General features: G+C 30.0%; 1 protein-coding gene across 1 annotated transcript; it reads right to left on the minus strand.

Annotated features, from left to right (window-relative positions):
- Positions 1 to 6596: 6596 nt before the first annotated feature.
- Positions 6597 to 25592, minus strand: LOC113386722 (kinesin-like protein CG14535). Its single transcript, XM_026624481.1, has 7 exons — positions 25559 to 25592; positions 25257 to 25451; positions 9773 to 9991; positions 8440 to 8719; positions 8123 to 8359; positions 7881 to 8054; positions 6597 to 7818 (listed from the first exon to the last, which is right to left on the minus strand). The coding sequence occupies exons 1-7, from the start codon at positions 25590 to 25592 to the stop codon at positions 6597 to 6599; spliced, it is 2361 nt and encodes a 786-aa protein (XP_026480266.1).
- Between the last annotated feature and the right edge of the window lie 487 nt (positions 25593 to 26079).

Genomic DNA, 26079 nt, shown 5'->3' on the forward strand with positions numbered 1-26079 from the left:
GATGAAGTTTTACGATATTTTATTAAATATGTAATTAACGTATGATGAATTAAACATAATTTAACAAAAGAAATTATAATTTCTTCTTTATAAAGAAGGATTAAAATATTCTAAGGTTATTTGCTCACTTTGGTAACAAAAAATTTAATGTGTTTTAAAATTTGAATAAAATTTATGATGTGTAAAATTAATATTAATAAAATAGCATAAAAATATCAATCGTTATCACTGTAGTTAAAAAGTATCTTTTCTTCGACAAAAATCTGAATACGTTCTTTATAAGTTTTCATCAAATTTTACATGAAAAATGAATATTTTTTAATGAAGTTAAAATTTTTACTTAATAACTCTCCGTAGGGTAAGTTAAAGTAATCACAAAGAAATCAAAAATGAAAAATTTTGCATATCTTTACGTTTCAAAGGTTTCTGAAAATTTTGGCATACATTAGAAAAAAATGGATGTATGTGTGTGTGCCACACACAGATCAACCGATTAGAATGATTCAAAAAAAACATTCTTCTTTTTCTAGATTTCTATTGATAAGAAGACGTGCTGATTAGTTTTTGGCAGAGGCAGGCTCAGCGGTTTGTAAGATACGGGCCAAAAAGTGTCAAAAATGGGAATTCAGTTTTTGAGACAACGGAGCGTCCGATTTGAATAATTAAAGAAACATTTTACTTGTATCGACAAAATGAGGAAATGGTAAAATTTTTGGAAAAGGCAGGTCCAGCGGATTCGGGGATCCAATGAAAAAAGTAAAAAAATGGCATTTAGGGATCAAAAATGATCATTAGACATATGCACATAAAAATTATCAGATATTTTATTTATATGGGTTCCGTAATAAAATTTATCGTGTTAGACTCTATCTCACATTTATAAAAATTAGAAATTTTCAAAAAATCTTAAAGCTTTTGAAAATTTTAACCAATTTATCTTTGCACAATGCCATGCACCAAGAGATACCACAAATATTACTATTTATAGTATTTTCTCAAAAAATTGTATGTTTTAGCAATAGAGTATTTAATAACAAAGGTTCTAAAATTTTATAAACTGTGAATGATCAAACCAAACAAAAATTTCTGATTGTAAGATTGCAATTTCCAACAAAAATATTTTTTCAAACCGTTTGCTATAAATTATTCCTTTATCCTCTATGATATATTTAATGATCGGTTCTCTTTGAACTTTGTTAAATAGTTTCCAGTTGCAAATGTTTTTGATTATGTCATGTTATTTATATGGGAATGCATAAACTTTCTTCGGAAAGAATAATATATAGAACAGAAAATGGTCGACCGGCCACACATGTGCCGCACATATGGCGATATATCGAGCGAAACACACACACACATTGCTCAACAAAAAATAATCTTTTGCCTAATATTTGTAAGCACAGACGAATGGAAGGAATTTCTAATGGTTTATTCGAAATTTGTTTATTTTTTCACGCCAAATAACTTGGTAAAATAGTGGAAAAACGATTATTTTTACTCTACTAGAAATAGGATTTTGTTATATAATTTTTTAAGTAATGGACTCTTATTATTGTTCATAAAAGGGTTTGCCACATAACTTTTTTTTTGGAAGTTTTATAAATAAAAAAAATTACAGAATATTTTCTCGTTTTTTTTGAAGTTGCAACTAAAAGATGAACTAGTAGAATAAAGCCAATACAAAAAAAAACTAGTAGAATAAAATCGTTTGATAACGAACCCTTCAGAAAACAACATTTTATGAAGAACGACATCACGATTAATATTTATTTATTATTATTATTACTTTAAGGAGTCTCTTTTAAAAAAGTTTTACAAATCATAAAACTAGATCTTTAGAACGAAAAACTTATATGGTTCTCAACCAATCATAATGCAAGCATAAAATGAACAAGTCGGATTTTCAGGCGAAAAGTTTCAAACTAGTATAATGGATACTGCCAAAATTTTATAAGTTTAATCATTATATAATCAGAAAAGATCAAGTTTTTTAAAATTTTATAGGAAATATTATGAAAAGCATGAAACTAAGTAAAATGGATTCTAATTAGAATTATGTTACAAGTTTATTAAAATTAAATAATCAATAAAAAAATAAATATCTCGAAACGTTTAATTATTTTATATAACAAAGATTGCAAGAAAATTAAACATATAATTAATATGTAAATTTAGTTCTCTAATCGTGTTAAATAACTTTAAATATTTCAAGAAATATTTTCACACGCTAAAATTGTTTAGATTAAATTCGTAGGCTTGTTTCACATTTTACAAAATAAACAAATCGAAAAAATTGCTGTGAAAACATATTTAGTATACAATATTTTAGTCATTTTCGTTATATGATATACGAGAAAAAACAAATATTAATGACAAAAAGTTGGCAGTATTTTTGTTTATTTTATAAATATTAAAATGTAAGTAATAAAAATACTTAGTAAAAATTATTGAATGGAGGTAAAATGCATTTTAAAAAACATTGAAATTCTGTCTTTAAATAAATATGATTTTAAAAAACACACAAAATTAATCAAAATTTTAATTGTGATGAAAAACATCTCCTTATACAATGTTTTGTAATTTCCATGCATGTAATATATGTGAAAAAAATCAAATTTTAACTTAATAGACTCGCCAAGATTTTTTTTTAATTGTATGAATATTAAAATGGAAGTAATAAAGTAGATTTTGAAATACTGCTTTTATAATAAATATCATAATAATGAATTTTAAAAAATCAATAGTTTCATCCCTATTGCACTTATACAATGTCTTAGTTATTCAAGTTACTTGGTATAAGAGGAAGAGTAAGTTTTAATTATATAGAGATACCAGAATTTTTCCCAAAATTATGAATTGAAAGTGAAGAAATAAAGTAGATTTTAAATATAATATAATAACAATGTTTCTTAAATAAAAACAATGTAAAAAAAAACAATTACGATTAAAAACATACTCCTTATACAATTATGTCTAATTTAAATCATTCGAGTAGCCAAAATTTTTTTTTGTGAAAATTACAATTGAAGAGAATAAAGCAAAATTTCAAACTGTTTTGCAAGATATAAAAAACTAATATATATTACGAAAAATCATTTTGCAGAATATTTAGCACGCCTACAAGAATTATTTACTGCAATAATCTTAATTTTAGTTCCAGTATTTATTCTTCGGTACAAAATGTAGTTTGATCTATGAATTATTGTGACTATTAAAATTATACGACTTGGTCCTTAATATGATTTGTTTGGTATTTCTTTGGTAGAGTTACAAAATCTATTATTGTACTGCATTGATATATTGCTGAAAGATTGTCATATTGAAAAAATAATCCGAGAAAAATACACAATTAAAATATAAATACACTATCGATCGATTTACTATTAACTGATGCCCGAATCGTAATGTATCTGAAAAATACATATTGACACAAATTAAAATTTTTATTACAGAAATTATAAGTAGCATAGTATATATTATGATTATCATCATACATTACGATGCATCTTGCAATTTTCTTAATATTTTTCCAGATATAGAATTTATCCTACAACTACATCCCAATCCTCTCCAACTTATCATACATTAATAAAAATTTCATCTAAAAATGTAACAACGGACTTAACCACAATTTATTATTAACAAATAGTGCAACTTAGAGATAATTATTAACTAATAATTTTTTATTAGTTATAAATTTAATATATGGGTGCGTGTGTATTTTTTTATTATATACCGTATACGCAATATTGGCTCAAGTTTATATATCGTACTAAAACGTATACGACATATAACCACATCAAAGACAGCCCTCATTTCAAAGCAGAATTTGCTTGCCTTCTATTGAAATTTATTCAGAGATAAAGGAAGAATATATTAATAATATTATACGAAGCCAATAAAGGCTTTGATTGTAGATTAAAATTGGTATTAGTATCCTTGTGATAGATTAATTACATGTTATATTAATTTAGATATTGCTACTATTTTTTTTCTATTTGATTTAGGTCTGAAAAGTATAAATTGATACTGATTTGAAAATTTATAGAGTCGCACTATAGATAGTTAGAATTTAGTTTAATTAACAAAGAATACAGACTTTGAAGCAAATAAACTATAGGAAACCAATTTAAACCTGTTGCTTTCATTTTCTAATATTAAAAGTCTACATATTTTTTCAATAAGTTTTTTTTCAATGAGTAAGATATTTGAGGTTTGTAAGAGATTTGACGTTGATATTTAAAATCCAATGAAAAACACAAAATATTTAATCAAAAATAAGTATTAGTATTTTAAATTTAAAAGACGTTTTGGAACATGGAAAAAAATGTCAGTCAAAAGTATGAAAAATACTTCATAAATTACTGAAAGAAATTTATTCGTTATGTCAAAAAAAAGTTTACCATAAAATCAATTAATTGAATCAATTCAGGATTTTTTATGAATTAGAATCTTATTTTGTGTAATTGATTTAGATTTGAAAATACTTTACGAAAAATAGCAACAATTAACATGCAATTATCAAGTTTCCACTAAAAATGTAAAATTATTCACGAATTTTTCTCTATTTGGAATTGAATTTGTACAAAATAGAAGATCTATATTGCTATTAAATTAATTCACATCCCATTTCTATATTTGATAAATATTAATTAATGTACTTATTGAGGTACAAAAAATTAAGGCTTTTAAATATTAAGTTTTTGAGTTTTCTCTGTCAAAAATGAATTTAAAATTTCAAAATTTACGAATTACGCATATGTAAAAAGAGCTATTTATGTATTTCTATTTTAGGACTTTTTTCAAATTTGCTAAATTTGGTTTCATAATATTTTAATGAAAACTCTCGATTATTTTTGAGTTTGATTCCAAAGAAGATTCGTTATTAGAAAATGTATGAAACATTAGATATACACAATATGTGTCTATAAAATGTCTACTATAAATAACATGAATAATTAACTAATTTATAAAAAATCTACATTTATCTCGTAAACGCAACAGCCAAAAATAATTGAAGAAAAGTCTCGAAGTTGCTTTTTCTGATATAGTATTAAATAGTAGCAAGATCATAATTAATACAAATTTTAAATTTAATTAAACCTCACTGTTATTTAACAAATTAGAATTGCATGTTTCGCTTTATTTGCATTAATTTTATATTTTGCAAACTTTTAGAATAAATCCAACGAAGAAGGCAAGCACTGCAAGGAAGAACTATTAAAGTAATTTTAGTTAAGTAGAAATAAATTTCCACCTTATCCCTCAACATGCATGTAAAACGATATTTTTAATTTAAAATTCACATTATTAACAGAATTTGCATGATAATGATTAAACAATTACATACAAACTTTGTTATTAGTTTTTTTTATAATATCAATAGCATTAAAATGCTAATACCTTACATAAGCACCAAAATCTAAATTTATCAAATTGTCGCTTAACGTAAATAGCTGTTTTTATTCGTCAGTTTTTTTTGTTATCATTTTAAAATTTATGACATTCAAATCTATCTTAAGCAAGATTGCAAATTTCTGCTATAATTCCAAAAAGATCTAGATTATCAAACATTTTCCAGAATAATGCTTTCCTTAAAATAAATTATTATCTTGTCACAAATTTCATACCGGTACAATTAGAGTCAATATTTAATACCACAAATTTTTAATAAAAAAATGAAATTTATAAAATAGCACAAACGTACTAATTTTCCACATAGAAACCGCTTCGGTTCAAAATTTTACGCCATCGATTTTAAAATTTAGTTTAGATATGTGTTTTGTATTTTATGTATAATATAAATATGAGTACATGTATATTATAATATCAAAATTTATTTATATTATTTTATATAATATTTTCCTTAATTATAATTACGTTTACTATACATAATTATAATAATATGTCATATCAAATATAATTCGGTGTTAGTCATATTATAAGTCTTATATTTTTTGTCAGTTGAATTACGCTTTACCTAGTAAAAACTTGTGATATTAAGGCGCATTTACTAATATTTTTAAATTAATACGATGATAAATATCTTGGAAGAAATTTGATGTCAAAAAAGCTAATTTGCCTAGATTGAAAATTTGCGCAGTTTTTCTATATAATATGATAATTTAGTTTAAATTTTCTATAATGAAACAAGTTTCGGGTAAATAAATTATATCCGACTTGTCGATGTTATTTATACCTGTTTCATAATTTTAATATGCAAATAAAAATATTTGTCAAATATTATAAAAATTTCTGCATTTAAGTAAATGATGCCATTCGAACCGATCGATGATGATGATAAAACGATTTATTCTAATTGTCTAAAAATTTTGTTTATGATGGAGTCAATTAAAAGAGTCTGTCCAGAAGAGAGTAGAAAAGTTGTAAATATATGACATTAGTATTATATAAAAATAGCCATAGAAAATAGATTAAGTTTGAAAATGAGATCACCTAACACAACAAATGCTGAATAATTTAAATTTATATTAATATCATTTATCCATTCTATTAGGTGATCTCTGGTTAGAGGTAAGAATGGTTCCGCAAAGTTGTACCCAAACAAGACAAAGCAACCATCACCAAAAAGTATTTTAAAAATCGCTCACTTCAGCATCAGTCTCAGGATTCGCGCAGGTAAATGGATTCCTCAGCCAGCTACAAAAAGATTTATTATCACCTTGGTATTTACATTTCACTTTGGTATTTTTCGGAGTTTTATGGTAACTCATATTTGCGTTGACCACACTACTAGAAGCCACACTGTCGTAACCGCTTTCCGCTCTTCTGGAAATACCGGAATGTTTAGAAGCCCTTGGAGTAGACTCGTGACCACTGTCATACAGTTCTTGTTGCTGGACTGGTACTATGATGGCAGACGAAGAGCAAATGACATCTGGAGCATCTACTGATACCAAGCTCACAATTGGCAGTGATAAGTCTTCATTTATATTAGGATCAGATGCGCCGTCTGGTTGTCTAAGATTGCACAGTTCATTTGCCATATTTAGATCAATCACTAGATCTGGTTTGGATTCTGATTTTCCGTACATTCTGTATGCAGGTTCGCTGTAAACACTGCCGTTGCCGTCAGCTCTTCTATATACTGGTTCACTATAAACACTGCTGGCTCCATAATGTGGAGTAACTTCAGCCATTGCCAGTTGGGACTGGAAAAGTTCTCGTAATTTGGCTAGTTGATCAAAATGCCTTCTAGAATTTTCATCTATATCACACTCGCTGAAGGTATCATAAATACCATTGAAACTAGACACAGCTGTGACATCACTAAAACTCAAAGCACTCAAAGGATGATCTTTTACCGACATACATCTTGCAATGTCATCTTCAGTCACTTGCAAACAAGAGTCTTGCGTGTTGCAAACATTCAAACTATCTGTAGATAAAGGCCTGATTAGTTCCAACGCAGGAGGAATTTCTGAAGGTCCTTCCTCACTACTATCTTCCTCATCAACTTGCTCATTGATAGCATCACTTGGTTTCATCTCGCGAAGACCAGTTTTCACAACACTTTCTTCAATTTTTGTTTTCTTCTCCGTAACTTCAATTTCTAACATCTCTTCATGATTTGCAATAGGTAGACTAGTTGGGGTAGGTAAATATGATCTAGTAGGCGTACGTTTACTCTGCAATTGTGAAGTCGAATTTTGGACCCATTGTCGTATCATGGATTTTTTGTGGCTGTCCATAAAACCATAACCGCCAGTTGAATGCGTTACTGGCAGTTTAATCGCTGGACCGTCTATCCAAGTTTCGTGTTGTTTGATCTGGTCGGAGTGTAATTTCATCATGCACCTGGGTAAAGGATATATTGAAAATAAAAGTTTAAAATATATTGTACCACATGAAATACAAACCTAGCTTCAGCAACTTTTGATTTGGACACCCTCGGCCCATCGATCCACTGTTCTTCGCTACCTTTATGACTACTTCTTGCAGGACTACTTAAAACTTGTTCTTTTTGGACATTCTTTTTGGCGGGTGAAGATTTTGCAGGTGACGAAGTCACTTTCTTATGTGTAGGCGGTAACCTGTTTTAATATAAATAATCTTTATTTTGATTTCTTAAACTTGTGGGTAAATTCCAAACACAACGTACCTAGATAATTTTATTTCTGCACCAGATCCTCGCAAAGCCTTTCCCATAGCGCATCTATTATCTCCTGAATTGATACCAGGTAAATATACAGGTGGATGTTCTCCATCAGTAGCTTCATCAACAGGTCCTAAATAAATCACAGTATCTGCAGACAAATCGCTGCTTGATGGATCAGGTTCACTTTGCTGTTTGTGATCGTCAGACGTTGTGCAATTGACTTGTTTTAAAACACGCCTCCTAAATAACACATTGATCAAACATATTGTAGCAATTGATAGTATGATGTTTATATTTTACAAATGTAAATAGCATATCACCTCCTCATCCTATGAACCCTTGAAGCAATCTGGACAGTAGTCAGAGCGTCACTGTGACACTGAGAATGTGCCACGTGAGCCAGAACCGTCACTCTGCAAGATAAGGGTTGTAGACAATCCCTTAGCAGAGGTGTCAGAGGATGATCTCTGTGAGGTGGATGACGTTGGCCACTCAAAACAGCCAGAAGTACATTGCTCAGCCCTGATAAGGGCAGACGAGACCCGCGACCTGCGCAGGATCCGAGGTCTATCAAGTGTAGGCGACTTCTACCACCAGCAACTGGGAAAAGAAATAAGAAAAAAATTATAGAGAGTTAATATAATATAAATTTATGTTTTATTGTATTACTTATTTTTTTTTTAGAAAATCACAGGTTGTAGGGTAGTATCATATATAGGTTGTACACAATATTGTGCTTAAAACTTTCACTGGCGTTAGCAGTAATTATAAACAATAAGTAATACTTGTAAATTTTTATTGCTTTTTTATTTTTGCAAACTTTTCCATTCCATCAAGAGATCCATTCACATCAATGCTTTCAATTTCATTTATACATTTCTACATTTAACGTAAAGCTGTAAATCCAGCCATTCGCATGAAAAGTGTCATTCTTAACCTTACAACTTATTGAATGTCGTAAAGATTCGGTTTTAAAAATTCGGAAACCTAAAAATCAATGAATAAAACAACAAAAGCTATAAAACACAACTGACCACCTCTATTATTGGTAAAACTGTAAGTGTGCAGGGTGCATAATAAATAGATTTGGTCACATATAGAATGAAATCAGAACCAATATATAGATTGTATTAAAATATACAATAGAGAAGTAATAGATAAATATATACAATTAGTACAAAAAAGGAACACATTTGTTAATATTTTTGATCAGGTTATTGCTACAAATAAGAATTTAACAGTGGAGTTATGTAAAAAAATATTTCACAAATGGTTTTCAATCACTTGACTTTATTTAATGATTTGGATCTGTCTTAGATAAAAATATATAGTTAATATTGTTCATTTCTTCTATGCTCATCAAAAAGTTCTAATTTAAATATTTTGCTGAAGATTCTTTGAACTAATACTAATAGTAATACTGTACTGATAATGTTTTGGTACAATTTAGGCAATCTGTAATCGCAAAAATCATTATGGTTAATGAATGAGTTATAGAAGTCAAATTTCAAAACAATTCAAACAAGTTTTTTGCTCCAATAAAACAATAAATCCAAAGCCCTCATTCTTTAAACAAATCTTTAATTAACAAATTTTATTAAGACAATTAATTAATCCTAGTATGCATTTCTAATTGACAATTATTAAACTGACCTCCTCCTTTTCCAGCAAGACTATACTGATACACGTGCAGGGTAAAAAGCAGGGCAGGATCTTGGCCCGAACTTTGCTGATTTTGTTGTTGATGTTGTGATCTGCTGGCTAAAGCAGCGTCCAAAAAAAGAGCAGCCCTTTCAGCAGTCGGAGCTCGAAGTTCCGTTGGACCTCCCAATAATTCTTCTCGTAAATATACACCGGGAGATTCGTCAGATTCTGTAAAAAATAAAAAATATATACTTGAAATTTTAAAGCACTCATAAGAGTTGGTTGAATTAGTTATCAAAATAAATAATTTTACGAAAAAAATAATAGATAAAGAAAAAATCGACAAATTAAACTGCGTCTCTATCCTGTGATTCATAAATAACAAAGTAACCTTTATCCAATAGCCCCTTTCTTATTTATTATAGATCGCTTCAACATGGCAGCACGTATTATGTATTTTGAATATATCTCTAGGATATACGTCAGGGATAATTGACATATTTCATTTTAATATGAAGTTATATCAGCAAGTCCCATTGAGAGCAGTATCGATTCTCCATACATTTGGATTAGGAGAGCAGCGCGGGCTTCAAGTCGGATTATGGAATTTATCATGATAGCCACTGCCACTTGTCTAATCCACTCAATTAATATATACTAAATCCATAATAAATCAAAAAGCCCGCTGTGGACAGAGTCGCAGTGTAAAAACTAGAAGAAAGATTGGAGGAGGGCAAAATTTGGCTTATATCATTTTTAGTAAATTATTAAAATTATTAGATACAAAAATGAGTTTCAATTGTTTCGTTCAAATTTTAACTTATAACCAGTGGTTTAGAATAATAAATAACTATTAGTAGATATCGTCTACTAATCTGTTACCCTGGTTATCGAATTAATTCCTGCATCAATTACCCCGTCGCCTCCAGCGCAATTAAAAATGTAACAAGTACTTTTTACTCTCGCACAGATTAGTAGAAAGTTTGTTTGTAAATCAGCAGTATTTTATTTATTCGAGGGCGCTTTAGATTTAAACTCGCAAAGCCCTTTTTAAAGCCGGGAGCACTTAAAAACTTTCTCTTTCGGTTTTTAAAATAAATCCGAATCCGCCCGACGAGGCGGCGGTGTTGACGTGCCCTCGCCAAATGCGTGCGAGTCGATGATTAAGTGATATTCTAATGAAATATCGCACCAAAACACAAACCCGGGTTAGGAAGATAGCCGGAAGGAATTTGGTAAATGATAAAATATTGATATATGTTATTCTTTACATGTAGTATATAGAAACTGACAAATCAAATAAATATAGCGAACTTACATACGATTTTAAGTGAAAGCTTCTCTGGGCACTGCTGCAACGAATTTAACCCTTTATGGTCCAAATTTTTGTTTTGTAAGAAAATTAAACATAATCACAAAAATCACTAATTATAAGCCTATAATTATATGCAAATGGTAAATCAAAAAATTATTATTAAAAAATGTTTTGGCAAGTAACAGAGACCTATAATTGTCGCACTTTTGCGTATGAAAATTTTATTTCAGGCTAGCGATGTTTGTCTTGGAAACTTTATAAAGTTCAGATCTATTTGTCATTCACGAAAAAATACATGATTATTTAGTAAAATGTCTAAACAAATGGAATATGACATAAAAGTTGTGCAGGTATAATAATTAAATTCAAACTTAACTAGTTGTGGCAAATTAAGGCAAATTGTTGGAACTTTCCGTACCGAAATGAAAAATTCGAGAAATATTAAATATTTTCAAATATATTATTAAAAACACTACCTCATTTATGTTTACAGAAAACTAAATGAACAAAATTTAATCAATCGAATTGAAAATAAAGGACATTGTCTAATATTAATAAAAATTATATAAACGGAATTGCAAAGTTAAAATTATTTATTTAAAGTATATTAGTAAACTTTAGAAATTAAAATTCGTTTTATTTTCGACATTCAAAAGAAACTTTTTTCCCAAAAACAATCGTTACGTCAACACTAGCAGTCGTCACAAAGTTTTTTGGATCATTCAAATCGGATGCTTAGTTCTATCAAAAACTATCATTTTTTGCCCATTTAGCTCGGTATCTCTAAAACAGCTGCTTAATTAAGGTATCTCTAAAACAGCCTATGCCAAAAACTAATCACTACTTCCCCTCGTCACAGCGAATTGAATGTTTTTTGGATAATCCAAATCGGATGCTCATTTCTCTCAAAAACTTGATTTCTTTTTTCTGCACTCTTTGCTCCGTATCTCCGAAACGAATGGACCTGCCTTTGCCAAAAACTAATCAGCTCAATCAAATCAAATCAATAGGAATCGAATGTTTTTTGAACCATTCAAATCGGTGGATCCGTGCGCCCGAAAAAGTGGACGAAAAATTGTATCCAAACATACATACATAAACACACACACTCACACACACACTGGTATATCAAAATTTTCGGGAACTTTCAAAACGTGAAAAAATGCAAAAATTTTGAATTTTGATTTTAAGTTACCTTAAGGAAAGTTAAAAATGAAAAAAACCTATTAGTTGCCTTCCAATATAGCGTCCGTAATAGTTTATAAATCACCTAGTTAATGCTATTGAAAATGTTAAAATAAAATAATGTATATTTTAGTATTATTTATAATTTTTAGGTTATGAAATGCCTTATTGTTTAAGTAATTGAATCAAGAAGAAATAATTACTTCTAATTTTACTAACGCAACTAAGACTTAATACGCCTGATTGACATAGAACGTGTTTACAAAAGTTTCAGATTATTTTATACTAGATATAACTTGTATAAATTATATTTGGAATATTATTTAAGTTATCGAAACTTATATTTGGAATATTATAAGTTTATCGAAAATGTTTTTAATTATTGCGAGTGGGCACAAACGTCCGAGTCGAGCTCTTGACGAGTATATTCGTCAACCACAGAATAAATTGGCGGTTTATTTTATAAAATTAAAAAATGCTATTACTACATTTCACTTCTTTATAAGCATATAATACATTCGTATTAAAATAAAAACGGATTTATGTAGATGAAATATTGCACATCTATGTGTAAGAAAGTAAGAATACTTTTTGATGAAAAGCAAAAGCTAATTTTGAATATAAATAATAGGAAATGTTATTTAAATAGCTAAATCTCAAATCTTATTATTTGTATATATTTTCCATATTTCAGAAACGTTATGCAACTCGCCTTTAGGTAAAATGCCACTTACAACTACTTATTTTATACAATCAAAATATTCTGAGCAATTTAAAATTTGCGAATATATCTAAAGCGGCTTTCAAAATATGGTTTTCAAAAATTGTAATTCAAATAGCAAATTGTCACTCTTTATACTCATGACACTTGTCCATATATTTGCCAATACACAAAATTCATGACACTTGTCCATGACGCGTATATTCGTCAATCACAGTTAACTCGATAATTGATATCTGTTTTTAATTAATCTATTGTTTATCAGATTTGTGTTTTAGTTAGATGTGTCGTATAAAAAAAAATCAGGCAATATCTAAACCCCCCTAATCATATATTTTAATCATTTGCGTTTTTATTCTAATACAGTAATGAAATCCAGAAAATGTGTAAATTATTTTCTAACCCCCTTTCTAAATTCTGTTACTTCATGCCCTCAGATGCGAAACTTACAAGGGCTGTACAACAGTTACAAATGTTACTTCGGAATTATCAGCAATAAATCAACTGCAAGAGACGATTTTTTACTTATAAGACAAATAATACAAAGTTATTGCTTCGTACTTGGCTGGCAGCAGGCTCTGTACAACCCCTGGTACCTATATTGATTAATTATTTGTAAAATTGAAGTTGAAAATATAATTTATGAGTGGATTGTAATATTACATGAGTATAATCATGATACTGCCCTTGCTTTTATAAAAAAAACTGTTGGATCTAATCTTACTATTTTTTTTTAATTTCATTATTTGTTACCACTGCCAAATAATATAACATCTAGTAACATAAGTGAATAATATAAATAAAATATAGGACACAATTAAGGATAGTATTTTCATTTAAATGATACCTTACTAATAATAGTAAATAATGATGGATAGTACTGCTCTAGGACAGGTCCGTGAGCTTAGTTGAACTTCAACTCGATTCGAGGAAGAATAGTGTGAGAGATTTACCATTGCCAGTTCACATCGTAGTGCGCTATTTTCAATTGGAATATTTTTAAACTAAAATGGACATGGTACTGTACGATGTCAGGTTGTCCAGGGAAGGGTTCGAAATTCTGGTAATAGTTAACTTTCATGTATCTATGGTTAATATAGCTCGTCTTAAGATGCAATGCCATACACCACTAATTTTAATTTTCCAAACCGGATATTTGGATTGGTTCTCTACTTAATATATTTCTCTATAATTTACCCATTCCATTACCCTTCGACTGTGGCTTATCGCCCCTGACTCTGGCAATTTGGCATGCATCAGTCACTTTTACAGCGTCCCTTGTTACCGCCTGATTGCCAGTCAAGAAAACGTCTGTACTGTTATATTAAATAGATGGCGATAATCCTCGAGAGATTGGCAAGTTACTCCTGCAGGATGTGGAGCAGGATGGTGTGTGTAAGTTGTACGAGGTGTATGGCGTATGCATATTCTTTTAAGGACGAGAGTCAAAAGTTAGATCCTTAAACTGGTGTAAATCGAAGGGTGAACTGAAACCGATGAAAATGGCGGTGTGGATTTTTGGGTAATTGACATGTTTTAAATTGAGGATGATATTTAAATTGTCCCTTGACAGGTTAGATTTATATGTGGATTTCAATTGTGGAATCTGAGATGGTAGGATTCGTGGTTTTATTTGGTGGATTATTTGAATTAACAATCAGATTTATTGCTAGTGGATATAATTATATTACTAAATTTTATATGTTATGATGTCATTTGTAATAAAATATGTACTTTAAAGTTCAAATATCGCGCCACTACTGTGAGTGTCGTTTTTTCCCACCATAACCATGTATCCGCCATTTTGAATTCTTGTTAATGTAAAAATATGTAAAATAAACTCTCTTACCATGAAGATGGCAAATCAAGCAATATTTAAAATAAATTAGTATATTTTGAACAAAGCATTTTATTTTTACCAGCAAGTTTGGAACTTCAAAGTCGAACATGAAAATCTAAAGTTATACTAGGAGTTCTTTATTTATCTGATATTCAAGAAATAAAATGCAGTATGTTAGAAATTTAGAAAAAAAATTATTGCATAAAGTGAATATACCTACGTTTTCTTATTCAAAGTGAGATGCCACAATATTTTGTGTAGAGAAAATTGAACCATAAAGGTCAGTTTGTGAAAAGACTCACTACATGTATCTCAAAACCAAGTAAAGTACAGAATTTTATAACGACACTATTTTAAACTAGAAGGCAAAATATTTGTAACCATAATTGCATTAAATTATGCGACCTCGATATTAGGAGTATACGATCACATTGCTAATTTTGTAAAGACAAATTTTTTTTCTTTGGTAGCTTTTCACGTTTTGTGCTCTTTTTTTTAGTTCATGACACCTGAATGAGTACATATACGTCATTGATTTTTTTTTTATAAGATGTATTGTTATTTTTGAACTAGATTCAACGGTCTTTTATATAATTTCTATAAGTGGATGAGATGCAAATGATCTATCTCGCAAATCTCTACACTGGAATAGGTGCAAACAATAAAAAAAATAGTGAATAAAGAAGTAAATTAAGTTACAAAGCAATTCAAGTAATACATTAAATTAACAATTATTTCAACTCTACTGATGAAATTTTCTGACAAAATACCAGATCGAGGTTATATACAGTTGTAATCCTTGTAAAAAGAATTCCATGAAATTTGTTTTTCGCATTAATTGTATAATATAGCTATTATTTAGTATTATTTCTTCAAAATTAAAAATGAAACATTATATATGTTTGCACCTTTGCTGCTTCTTTGCAGCCCTTATGCTTAAAAGATAAAAAAAAATTAGAAAAATATTTAAAAAAAAATCTACAATTAGGAATTATCTGGAAGTTTTGCTGAATATTGTTAGTCACTTGGTTGTCAGATACTGGTTATGTGTTGTAATACAGTTTAAACGGTATAATTGCTGAAAGTCAAATTGGACTTTTGTGTCACACCCCATTCTATTTTATTGGAACAATAATTAGTTGTCTATATATAAAGAAACCATTATCTTTAAATCAAAGCAACAAATTTATAAAATAATATACATAGTCATTAATTACTAGCTGCAATTTCTATTTAGTTGCCACCACACTCAAATAGCTTTATTCATATCTCTAAAATAATCGTATGGCAAAAACTGTAAAAATATTGATTGACCTGATTGACATACGAATAGAGAATTGAATCAGAATATTCAATGAGGATTAAATTTCAAATATTTAAAAACTGTCTTATTCAGAAACGGTTTCTTCATATTTGTAATCAATATAAAGATGTCAGATCTATTAGAAATAGTATATAAAAAACCAAAATGTGATCACAGAGGTTGAACAATAGAACATCTTCCACCAGCAAAAAAGCGCATTCGAAACGACTCCTAGAGAGCTCAGGTGCATAAAGCATCAAATCTGAGTTATCTTTCGCATAAAATCAAAAGAAACTCTTCCTTGAAAAATCTACATATACAGATCCTTCTGGGAGTAACAAAGGCTTCTGCCAAGGAGTAGACTCCTTCGGTAGAGATCTAGACGTATGTATTCATAGGGACATTATGCATACGACGGATCATATTCCTTGGTTTTTGCGTATTCAAAAAAGGGTGAAAGAAACACACACGCAGATTGCTTAAATTTACATAGGGCTCGGGTAGGGCACTTCTGCGACAAAAGGTGATGTATTAATATTAGATATACGTTGGAATCGGAATGACAAACTTATATAATAATGCAACGTTTAGTATTCAGAGGAGGTGCTTTGGAGAAGAATATCGATTTTGAAGGATTTGTAAGTGGGCAGTTATAGAGCATAAGGCATCGAAATAGAAAATCATAAGATATGGAAACTGCATTTGAGCAACATTCTGGAAACCTTCGAAAATATAAGTCACATGTTTATCACATTGTTTACATCTAGCTCCAAAGCTCGCTCTCGTTCAAAAGGTTTGCTATATAAAATAGGTTAAAATAGAAATTGCTATAAATTTTGATCTGATAGTCTATAAAGCGATCGGGAAACTCTTTTAATCATTACTCCAAAATGTTTTTGTCTAAAACTCATATTACCCCCATGACAAAAAGAGATTACTCCTATATGGTCAACTACGTAGCAAATACAGTGAATACCAATAAAATATAGATATTTCTTACCCCAGAAAATCCATTCTTACCCCATTTGGAGTAGTTTACCCCGGTTCTCCGACCACGGGTCTAAAATGTGGATTGCAAAACCAGTAAACTACATAAATGTTACTATGATAACCATCCCTAATATCAAACAATATTTCCATAACCACAGATTTAATTTTAATACCCCCATAATTAAATCTATAAAAACACTATCAAATCAGTTTATGAATCAAGAGAAGCATAAAATTTATGGCACAATTCGAAGCAAATAATGAAAACCTTGATCATAAAAGCAGCCAACACACGCTGCCAAACAATAACATTGTCGAATGCATAATTAGAAATTTATTATCAAGTATATTGATGACAACAGTATATATCACGTAAAATGCACGAGCCCAGACTTCTCGTTAATTAAAACGCCCTTTGCATTTGAACCGTATGAAAACACATGATCCCCGGGACGCCGATTTGAATTTTATGGGACCAATTTCATAAAATTGATGGAAATGGAAAAATTGATAAATTCGTTTAACATGTTCAAAGAATCTGAATTTAATATATGATTTTTTGTGATGACAGAGTCCATGATCATACTAAACATACTGAAATTTTACGGCTTTAAGACAACTGGTTTAATTTTAATAAATTATCAAAGTTTGAAAAAAAAAACATGATGAGCCAATGGTCGCTTTTATTGTCCTTGTGCATATATAATTGTAACCAGATTTTTGCCAGACTCTAGATAAGATTTTCACTAAAATCACACTAGGTTTGCAGTAGATACCTATTAGATTTGTGTCTTCGTTTCTAAATGAATTCTCATCAGGTTTTGGATAGATTGTTTACAGATTCTAACTAAATTGTTACTGAATTCTAATTTGACTCCATATAGAAACTTTCCATCAGATTCTGCATAGTATATATTATTATTTCTGCCTAACAAATTCTGTCTAGAATCTCATTAGATCTTAAAATCTCATTAGATCCTGCCTAGTACATTATTATAATCTTTCAGAATCTCATTGAATTGCTCTTGAAATCTCTTTAAGTTTTGTCCAAATCTTACCAAATTCTTACCAAATCTTACTTAGATTATCAGATAAGTTGTTTTTTTTTTTTTTTTTTTTTTTTTTTTTTTAACTCTATTTACAACTGTCCAGTATAGGACATTCAGTAAATTTAATGATTTACAATTTACAAGTTGGGTTGTAACTAGATTTTTACTTAATTGTAGCTAGATTCTCATGGGGATTCTGCCTGGAAGTGGATTTCTACTAAAACTTTTTTTTCAAATCTCATAAGAGAAGAGTTAGATAAGTGTGATATAAAATTAAAACCAAATATAAATATTCTTTTTTTTATGATGTATATTTCTTGAATGCAATTGAATATATATAGTTCGAAAAAATATGTTTTGAATATAAAATCAATGAGATACCTGCTATATAAAATTGATCTTTCAAAGTTAGGGACATTATGCATACGACGAAGTTAAAGTGATCGCAAAAAAAATCGAGAATGAAAATTTTTATATATCATACTTTAGAAAAAATGGATGTATGTGTGTGTGTGTATGTGTGCGGATACAAATTTTTGTCGACGGGAACACCAATCAACCAAATTGAATTATTAAAAAAACAATCAATTCGTATTGATAAGGAGTCGTGCTGATTAGTTTTTGGCATAGGCAGGTCTAGTCGTTCTGAAGATTCGCGGCAAAACGTGCCAAAAACGGTAACTCAGTTTTTAAGAGAACGGAGCGTCTGATTTTAATAATTTAAGAAACATTTTACTTGTATTGACAAGATGAAAAACTGATTAAATTTTAGGGATGGCAGGTTCAGCGGGTATGAACTCTCAATAAAAATAAGTTAAAAAAATGTCATTTGGCGGACAAAAATGTTCATTGGACATATGTACATTAAATTATCAGATATTTTATACAGATTTTAATAATGTGTACACATTTTGTGTAAGTGTTTTTGGGTTCCGTACCAAGATTTTTAATTACGGTACAGGAAGTTTCAGCAATTTGCCTTAAGGCACGATGCCATGCACCACTAGTTACTAATTGAAATTAAGCTAGCAGATTTGACATTTTTCAGAGCCCACACACAACAACCTAATTAATGTATCTATTCCCGATCCCGATGAAGTCCACTTTATAACCGATCGAATCTGAAAGTTGGCAAGTTAAGTTGAAACGTTTCAACGTTATCGCACTCGAAGTAACTTTTCGGTCAGAATGCTTTCTGGTTTCTGGTTTCTGGTTGGTGTAGAACAGTAGACCTATGAGCCTATGACGATGGCATCATCCATCAAGTCGCGTGCCGCATACATCATACGCCACTTCGCGCAGCATACTTTCTGCTTATAATGTATTCATATTGGTGGGTTCATATAAATGCACAGAACGCAGAAACTCTTAATATAATAGTATTTTAGATTTATGCCGACAAGGTTTTAACGTGATATAATTGCTGGGCGTAGATGGATAACCTTTTTGGGATAGAGGAAATATAAGCGAGAACTGGGCGCAAAGGTCTAGTTTATGAATCCACTTGTTTGTGAATCCAGGAATCCAATGTTTTTTTAACTATTTAAATCGGTTGATCCGTGCGCCCGAAAACGTGCGGACAAACACACACATACACACATCCATTTTTTCTGAGGTATGCCAAAATGTTCAGAAACCTTCATTACTATAACTGTCCTAAGAAGTTAACTAGCAATACACCTCAAAAAACAATTAAATTAAGTGTACCTAAAAATTTTATTCAGCCATCGCAAACAAAATAACATCAATAAAAAGAAACAAGCAACAAAAAACAGAAACTTTGGTTAAAATTACATGACAGGTGCATCCTGGTTCGTGAATGATGATCTGATGGTACTATATATTAAAGACTTCATGAAAACAAGATAAACATTATCAAAAATTAAAAAAATCATCCTAATTCACTCGTTGCTCCGTTGCTGCATATACCAGAATCGAGAAGAATAAAAAATATCTTAATCCAATTACGTAACTTAATCTAGTAAAATTGCATCAAATAGGACATATTATATATATATTTATATTTTATGAATGTCAATCTAAAAAGCTCCTAGAATATAATGCTCTGAATGTCATTAAAAAACCTTAGTTAAAAAATTGACAATGTGGCCGTTTATCTCGTGATAGCGATTTCGCCCGATTTAAGGCTTTGAATTACAGTATCGCTGAAAAATTATAAACTTTGCATTCTTTTGGGATAATAAGGAACCGATTCTGTCGTATAACAGAAAAATGTTATGGCAAGGCCATGTTATGAAGAACTTTCCAATCAAAATATTGAAAAAAGCCCTGTGGTTAGTTTGCGGTCAGGCGCATTTCTCAGATTGTCACATAAAAAACCTTACTTAGAAACCGCACAAATGTCAATAAAACGATCCTATATAACAGGGTGTTTCTGACTCAGGTTCATAACATATGAGTGACATTGCTGTTTATGTGTAAAACGCCTGAATGCACAATAAAAAGATAACATTTTGACAATATTCAGCATGATTCAAATCTTATTACTCATAAATAGAGTAAACTATGTACATCAAAAACTGGTTCTTTTACGAAACCTAAATTGTAGTAAAATATCAGTTTTAAGAATACCATATGAGATTAATCGACATTTCTTTTCCCCAGGTTGACCTCCCCACATAAATCCGAAGAATGTTTCATTTCTACCATAAGCGAGCCACAAAACGCATTGCCTAATGTGTTTTTCAGTAATTGACATTCTTATTAAAATGAGACGGTCGTTTTAGTAATATTAGAACAAATCTCAAATATTTTCATAATTATCATAAACAAACCATATAATTTATTTTGGACATTATACATTAAAATTCCTCCGGAGAAGAATATTTCAGTTGTAATGGTAATAATATTCGAAACGAGCATGATAAGGAATAAAATGCATGTGTTTGAAAATAATTTAGAAATGAAAGTTTATATTGTTGATATTAAGGTAGAACTGCTCATGGTATTTACCAATATTGCAAGAAATTAAGTAAATTTAAGAAGTAATTTTATGTGTATTCAAATAATGTTTTGTTTTGTAGAGAATTTCGTGTACTGGCTAAGTATACTTTTGAAAAAAAAAAATTCTAAAATGTTAAGGTAATTAGAATATTTCTGGGGTCATAAAATAAAAAGTGGTAAGTGGAAATAATATACTTCATCAATGAGAAGTGAGATTTAGCTATTTAAATAATTAATTTATAAAACTTGAATGGTATTTTATGACGTCAGCAATACCCCTGAAAAGCAATTTGCACATGATGTCATATTTTTGGATCTATAATGTTAAGTTTAAATCTGGTACCATATATTGCTCGATATAAAGTTGACTAAAGTTGGTGTTAAAACCCAGTACTTTAGTGTTTGCTAATCCGCGTTCTTATAAAATTCAAATTTCTTTATATGAATTGAATTTAGTAAAAAATTATGTTGGCAGCATATTATATCTAGTTGCCTTTCGAATAGAACATTTGAAAGCTAGTATGTAGCAAGACTTAAGAGAAAATTAAAGAGTCCGTAATGGGTTGATGAATTTTTAAAATTAAACTACTTCTCCTAGGGCCGTAATATTTTAGTATGATCTATAAGATTATGGTACCTATCGTCAAACTTCATTACAAGAAAACGGCCTGGCCGATCTTTACCAAAAGCTAATCAGCTCGATTCCCGACCAATATCTTTCGAACAGTTTAAATTTTCAAAATCGATTTAGAACTGCGGGCTAACAAGTGGTCAATTTTTTTTTCACTTTTCTACTATTTACACAGAAACGGCTTCACTGATCATCGCGCAAATTTGATAAACGCTAGTCCTCATCGAGATACATCAAATGGCTTTTAAATTTTTTAAATCTGTCCAGCCGTTTTTGAGGAAACGTCGATTTACGGCTAAAAATCTGTTCACATACACACACACACACATACTTTTTCCAAATTTGGTCTCATTTGATTCAGAATGGCTTGAATCGTCGAGAAAGCACAAAATTAGCGAATCGGATTTTATGAAAACATAAACTTCTTCGGAAAGTTAACAAGAATGCAATTGTGATAACGACTAAACATATATCTATGAATGAAGTCGGATAACCCAAAATGAATCACTTAATTCGTTGATTATAATGAATATTCAAACTTAGTGTTTAACATTCAATAAACTGTTAATGTCTGCGTCATAGCTGCGTTAGATGCACTAATGAAAATATTTAATTTCATATTCAGACAACACTAAACTTGGGTCATTAAATATAGAGTTATAAAAACTTAAAAACCGTCATTAGACATAAGTCGTACTAAGAGCAATAAATAACACCGTTATAAAAATCGCAAAGTCACAAGCGCTCGGAGCATAAATTTTCGGTTTTGCCTAATGCATTTCTATTATAGTATTTTCCAGTTCCATTTTCACGCAACGACAAGAAAATGTGCCCGCGAAAAATGTAAATATATAAAAACAGCGGAAGTGTAATGAGATCGCGTGCGGCCGGCGGGACCAGATGACAAATGAACGGGCGCTATCGGCCCTGTGTCGGCGGTGTCGGCCCTCTGAATAAAGGATAAAGGATAAAGGATTTGGAGGAGCTGCGACGATAATTAAGCGACTGTGATTAGTCTAATCGCTTAATTTGATATCTGACAGAGTGGGCTTAAGGTGGACGACATGCTTAGTATAGACAGTGGTGATTGTTTGATGCAATTGTTGAATTATATATGAATGGTGTATTAACCACTTAATTGTGGCGCATTCATCGAACAGTGCGCACAGTTTTGAGTTGTCCGAATTGACTTCATGACGAGTATATACGTCAATCACATGGTAAGATGCGTTGATATGGTATGGAAATGAAAGAAGTTGATCAGGTATGAAAACAAAGTTGATAGGGATGAAAAAATATAGGTTGATTTCTTTTACAAAAGTAAAAAATGTTATATCTACATGTACATTAGGGTGGTCCTTAACATGGATATTTCCGAATTTCTTTGCTCACAAGGGCTCCAATACTTCCAAAATAAATAAAAATGAATCTTTGATAGATTTAGCTCTTAATATTGACATTTAGATAGACCGCACTGCCAAAAATAGTTCCATCAAAATCGGCTTAAATTTTTTTTCCACCTTCAATTACAAGAAAACGGCTCTGTAGATTTTCACCTAAAACTAATCAGTATCATCCCCAACTAATATCTTTCGAACAGAATTTATTTTTTTAAAATTTTTTTTTTTAAAATCGATTCGGTAGTATAGGCTTAAATGTGAACGAAAAGTTTAACACTTTTTTCATATTACAAAGAAACAGCTCAGCAGATCGTCGCACAAAACTGACAGACGATAGTCCTCATTGAGAAACATCAAATGGCTTTTAAATTTCTGAAATCGGTTCAGGCGTTTTTGAGCAAACGTCGATGACAGGTCTAATTTTGATAAATGCTAAAAAAACGATACTAATTGTTGCAAACTTTGAAGAATTTTCAAAATTAAACGGCTTGCCGTAGGGCCGTAATATTTTAGTATGGTTTATAAGACTATGGTATCTACCTTGAAAAAAATATAAAATTTTTTTAATACTTTATTACAAGAAATCGGACCGGCCGATCTTTACCAAAAACTAATCAGCACGATTCCAAACCAATACCTTTCGAAAAGTTTTTGAATTTTCAAAATCAGAATTGCGAGCTGAAACGTAGACGAAAATTTTTTCACGTTTCTGAGATTTACAAAGAAACTGTTTGCAAAATTGATAAACACCAGTCTTCATCGAGATACATCGAAAGGCTTTTAAATTGTTGAAATCAGTCCAGCCGTTTTTGAGAAAACGTCGATTTACAGCAAAAAATCTGTTCACATACACACACATACACACATACTTTTTCCAAAGTTAGTCTTATTCGATTCAGAATGTCTTGGAACATGGAAAAAACATAAAATTAGCAAATCGGATTTTTTGATGAAAACATAAACTCCTTCGGGAAGTTAGTAACAGAATTCGATATTGTTTTGGCAAGAAATGGTTTTTAATGGTTTTTGGTAATAGGACAAACCAGTAAGCAAAATGCTGTAACATTACTACAATTAATGATGCGTTAAGAAATTTTACTATTGTATTTTTTCATTTATACTATAAATACATTTCATAAAAATATATCGATTTTTAACTAATTTGCCAAATGTCTTTAAAATTCGAATATTTTTTTATACATACTACATTGATAGCTTAAACTGAATATAATAAATTATATTTTTTGGAGACAAATATTTATTATTATCATCTATTATATTATCAAAAATTGAGTAATCCAATGTATTTAAATTTTCCAAGTTCCAAAATTACTTTCACGATATGGCTTTCAATGGAAAAAACTGTAGATTATAATATTGTCTTATAATTGTAATAATATAATATAAATCTAATAATAAGTGGTTTTGCTTTTGTATATAGACGATAAAATTATCTAAAATATGCAACCCCATTCCATCAAAATTAATAATTTACAACTAGCGTATATATACATATGTTAAGTAAGTACTAAAAATACATGTTTTATTAGCCTTGCTTAATGATCCCAAAGATTAGCGTCGCGTTACGAACGGGGTCAGTAATCAACTGTGATTTTATTTGTGATTAAATATAGTATACCTAGGTGTACGACAATAATTAAATTTACGACTCATAATTTGTACTTTCAGAAAGAACAATCGTGTTAGCACTAGCGATGTAATTGTGAACTAGTAATATACATAAAAATATTTTATTAGGTATATTTTAACGAGAACCCAAATAAAAAAATTAATGTAGTTTTATGGTATATAGAAACAACCCAATCTAATAGCAATTGGAATTTTTGACAATGATAAAAAAGTGCATTATAACTGTAGAAAACTTCATAGATTAATTTGCGTTCTGCAGTAAATGTTGAAAATTAAGTAATATAATAATAATTTCTGATTACTTTTTGAATGCCCTTTTGGACGTTTAAATTATTACTAATTTATGAAGTTTTGAGATCTTGCTACATTTACATAGGCTTGCAAAAAGACTTTGCATTAGTTGAAATTCCTTTTATTGACTTAAATCTTCTATTACTCTACTTACCAGTGGCGTGCGCCGATAGTAAATCACAAGGAGGGGATCCATGTGCAGGCGAAAGTCCGATGGCGCTGACACGTACGCTGAACCTGGCTCCTGATCGTTGCCTTCGGTCAGCAATTCCCTTGTAGAGCCAGGAAATAGCACAGGGGATAGCCCCTAAAGCCCCGATACGAGTTGACAACATACTTGTTGATTGTCCTGAAAAAAAAGGTTGGATATAAATATTGGAATGTATAAAGATCCAATCTAATAATTAAATTGAAACCATTAGGACATTCGTTTTTAAGCAATTATTTTATCCTAACCCTCATGGTTGTTTTTCATGCCATGCCATCTCATGGCGTGTAAATTTTAATTCTATATTATTGTCAATAAAACCAATATCAATATGACCTTTGCTAAACATTTCTACCTGAAGTGCCATATTCGTGAAAATATTTTCGGCCGCTAGTTAGTATTAATGATTCACGTGACTCAAGTTACATATTAATTTAATACCAAAAAAATGGTTTGAACAGATTTTCTTATTTTTTCTACCTATTTTCAATAATTAAATCAATTTATGGGTTAAATCAATAATTTTATATCCCATAAAGGGTTTAATCTGTAACTACATCTACAGTAAAAATATGTCCATAACCCATTTTGTTTTGACGTGAACTTATTTGCAGTTAAAATTTCATATGTCATAAACCAGCCGTATAAAAAATGTATTATTTGTGATAAAAGCAAAAAGTCCAAAAGCGGATATGCTAATCCATACAAAATTTAACAGCCATCATTCAAAAATTTAATACCACGGTAGGAAGCATGTAGATAATCTCTC

The sequence above is a fragment of the Ctenocephalides felis genome, unplaced genomic scaffold (genome assembly GCF_003426905.1).
Source record: "Ctenocephalides felis isolate EL2017-DRISC unplaced genomic scaffold, ASM342690v1 CF-g0.4_SCAFFOLD_03571, whole genome shotgun sequence".
NCBI classification, from domain to species: Eukaryota; Metazoa; Arthropoda; class Insecta; order Siphonaptera; family Pulicidae; genus Ctenocephalides; species Ctenocephalides felis.

What these genes read in the sequence shown, in the direction of transcription:
- LOC113386722 (XM_026624481.1), bottom strand. Translation starts at nt 25,592, where the DNA reads ATGAGATGGCATGGCATGAAAAACAACCATGAGG. An exon ending in CATGAAAAACAACCATGAGG is followed by an intron (nt 25,452 to 25,558) that starts GTTAGGATAAAA and finishes CTTTTTTTTCAG; the next exon opens with GACAATCAACAAGTATGTTG. An exon ending in AGGGTTCATAGGATGAGGAG is followed by an intron (nt 8,360 to 8,439) that starts GTGATATGCTAT and finishes TGTGTTATTTAG; the next exon opens with GAGGCGTGTTTTAAAACAAG.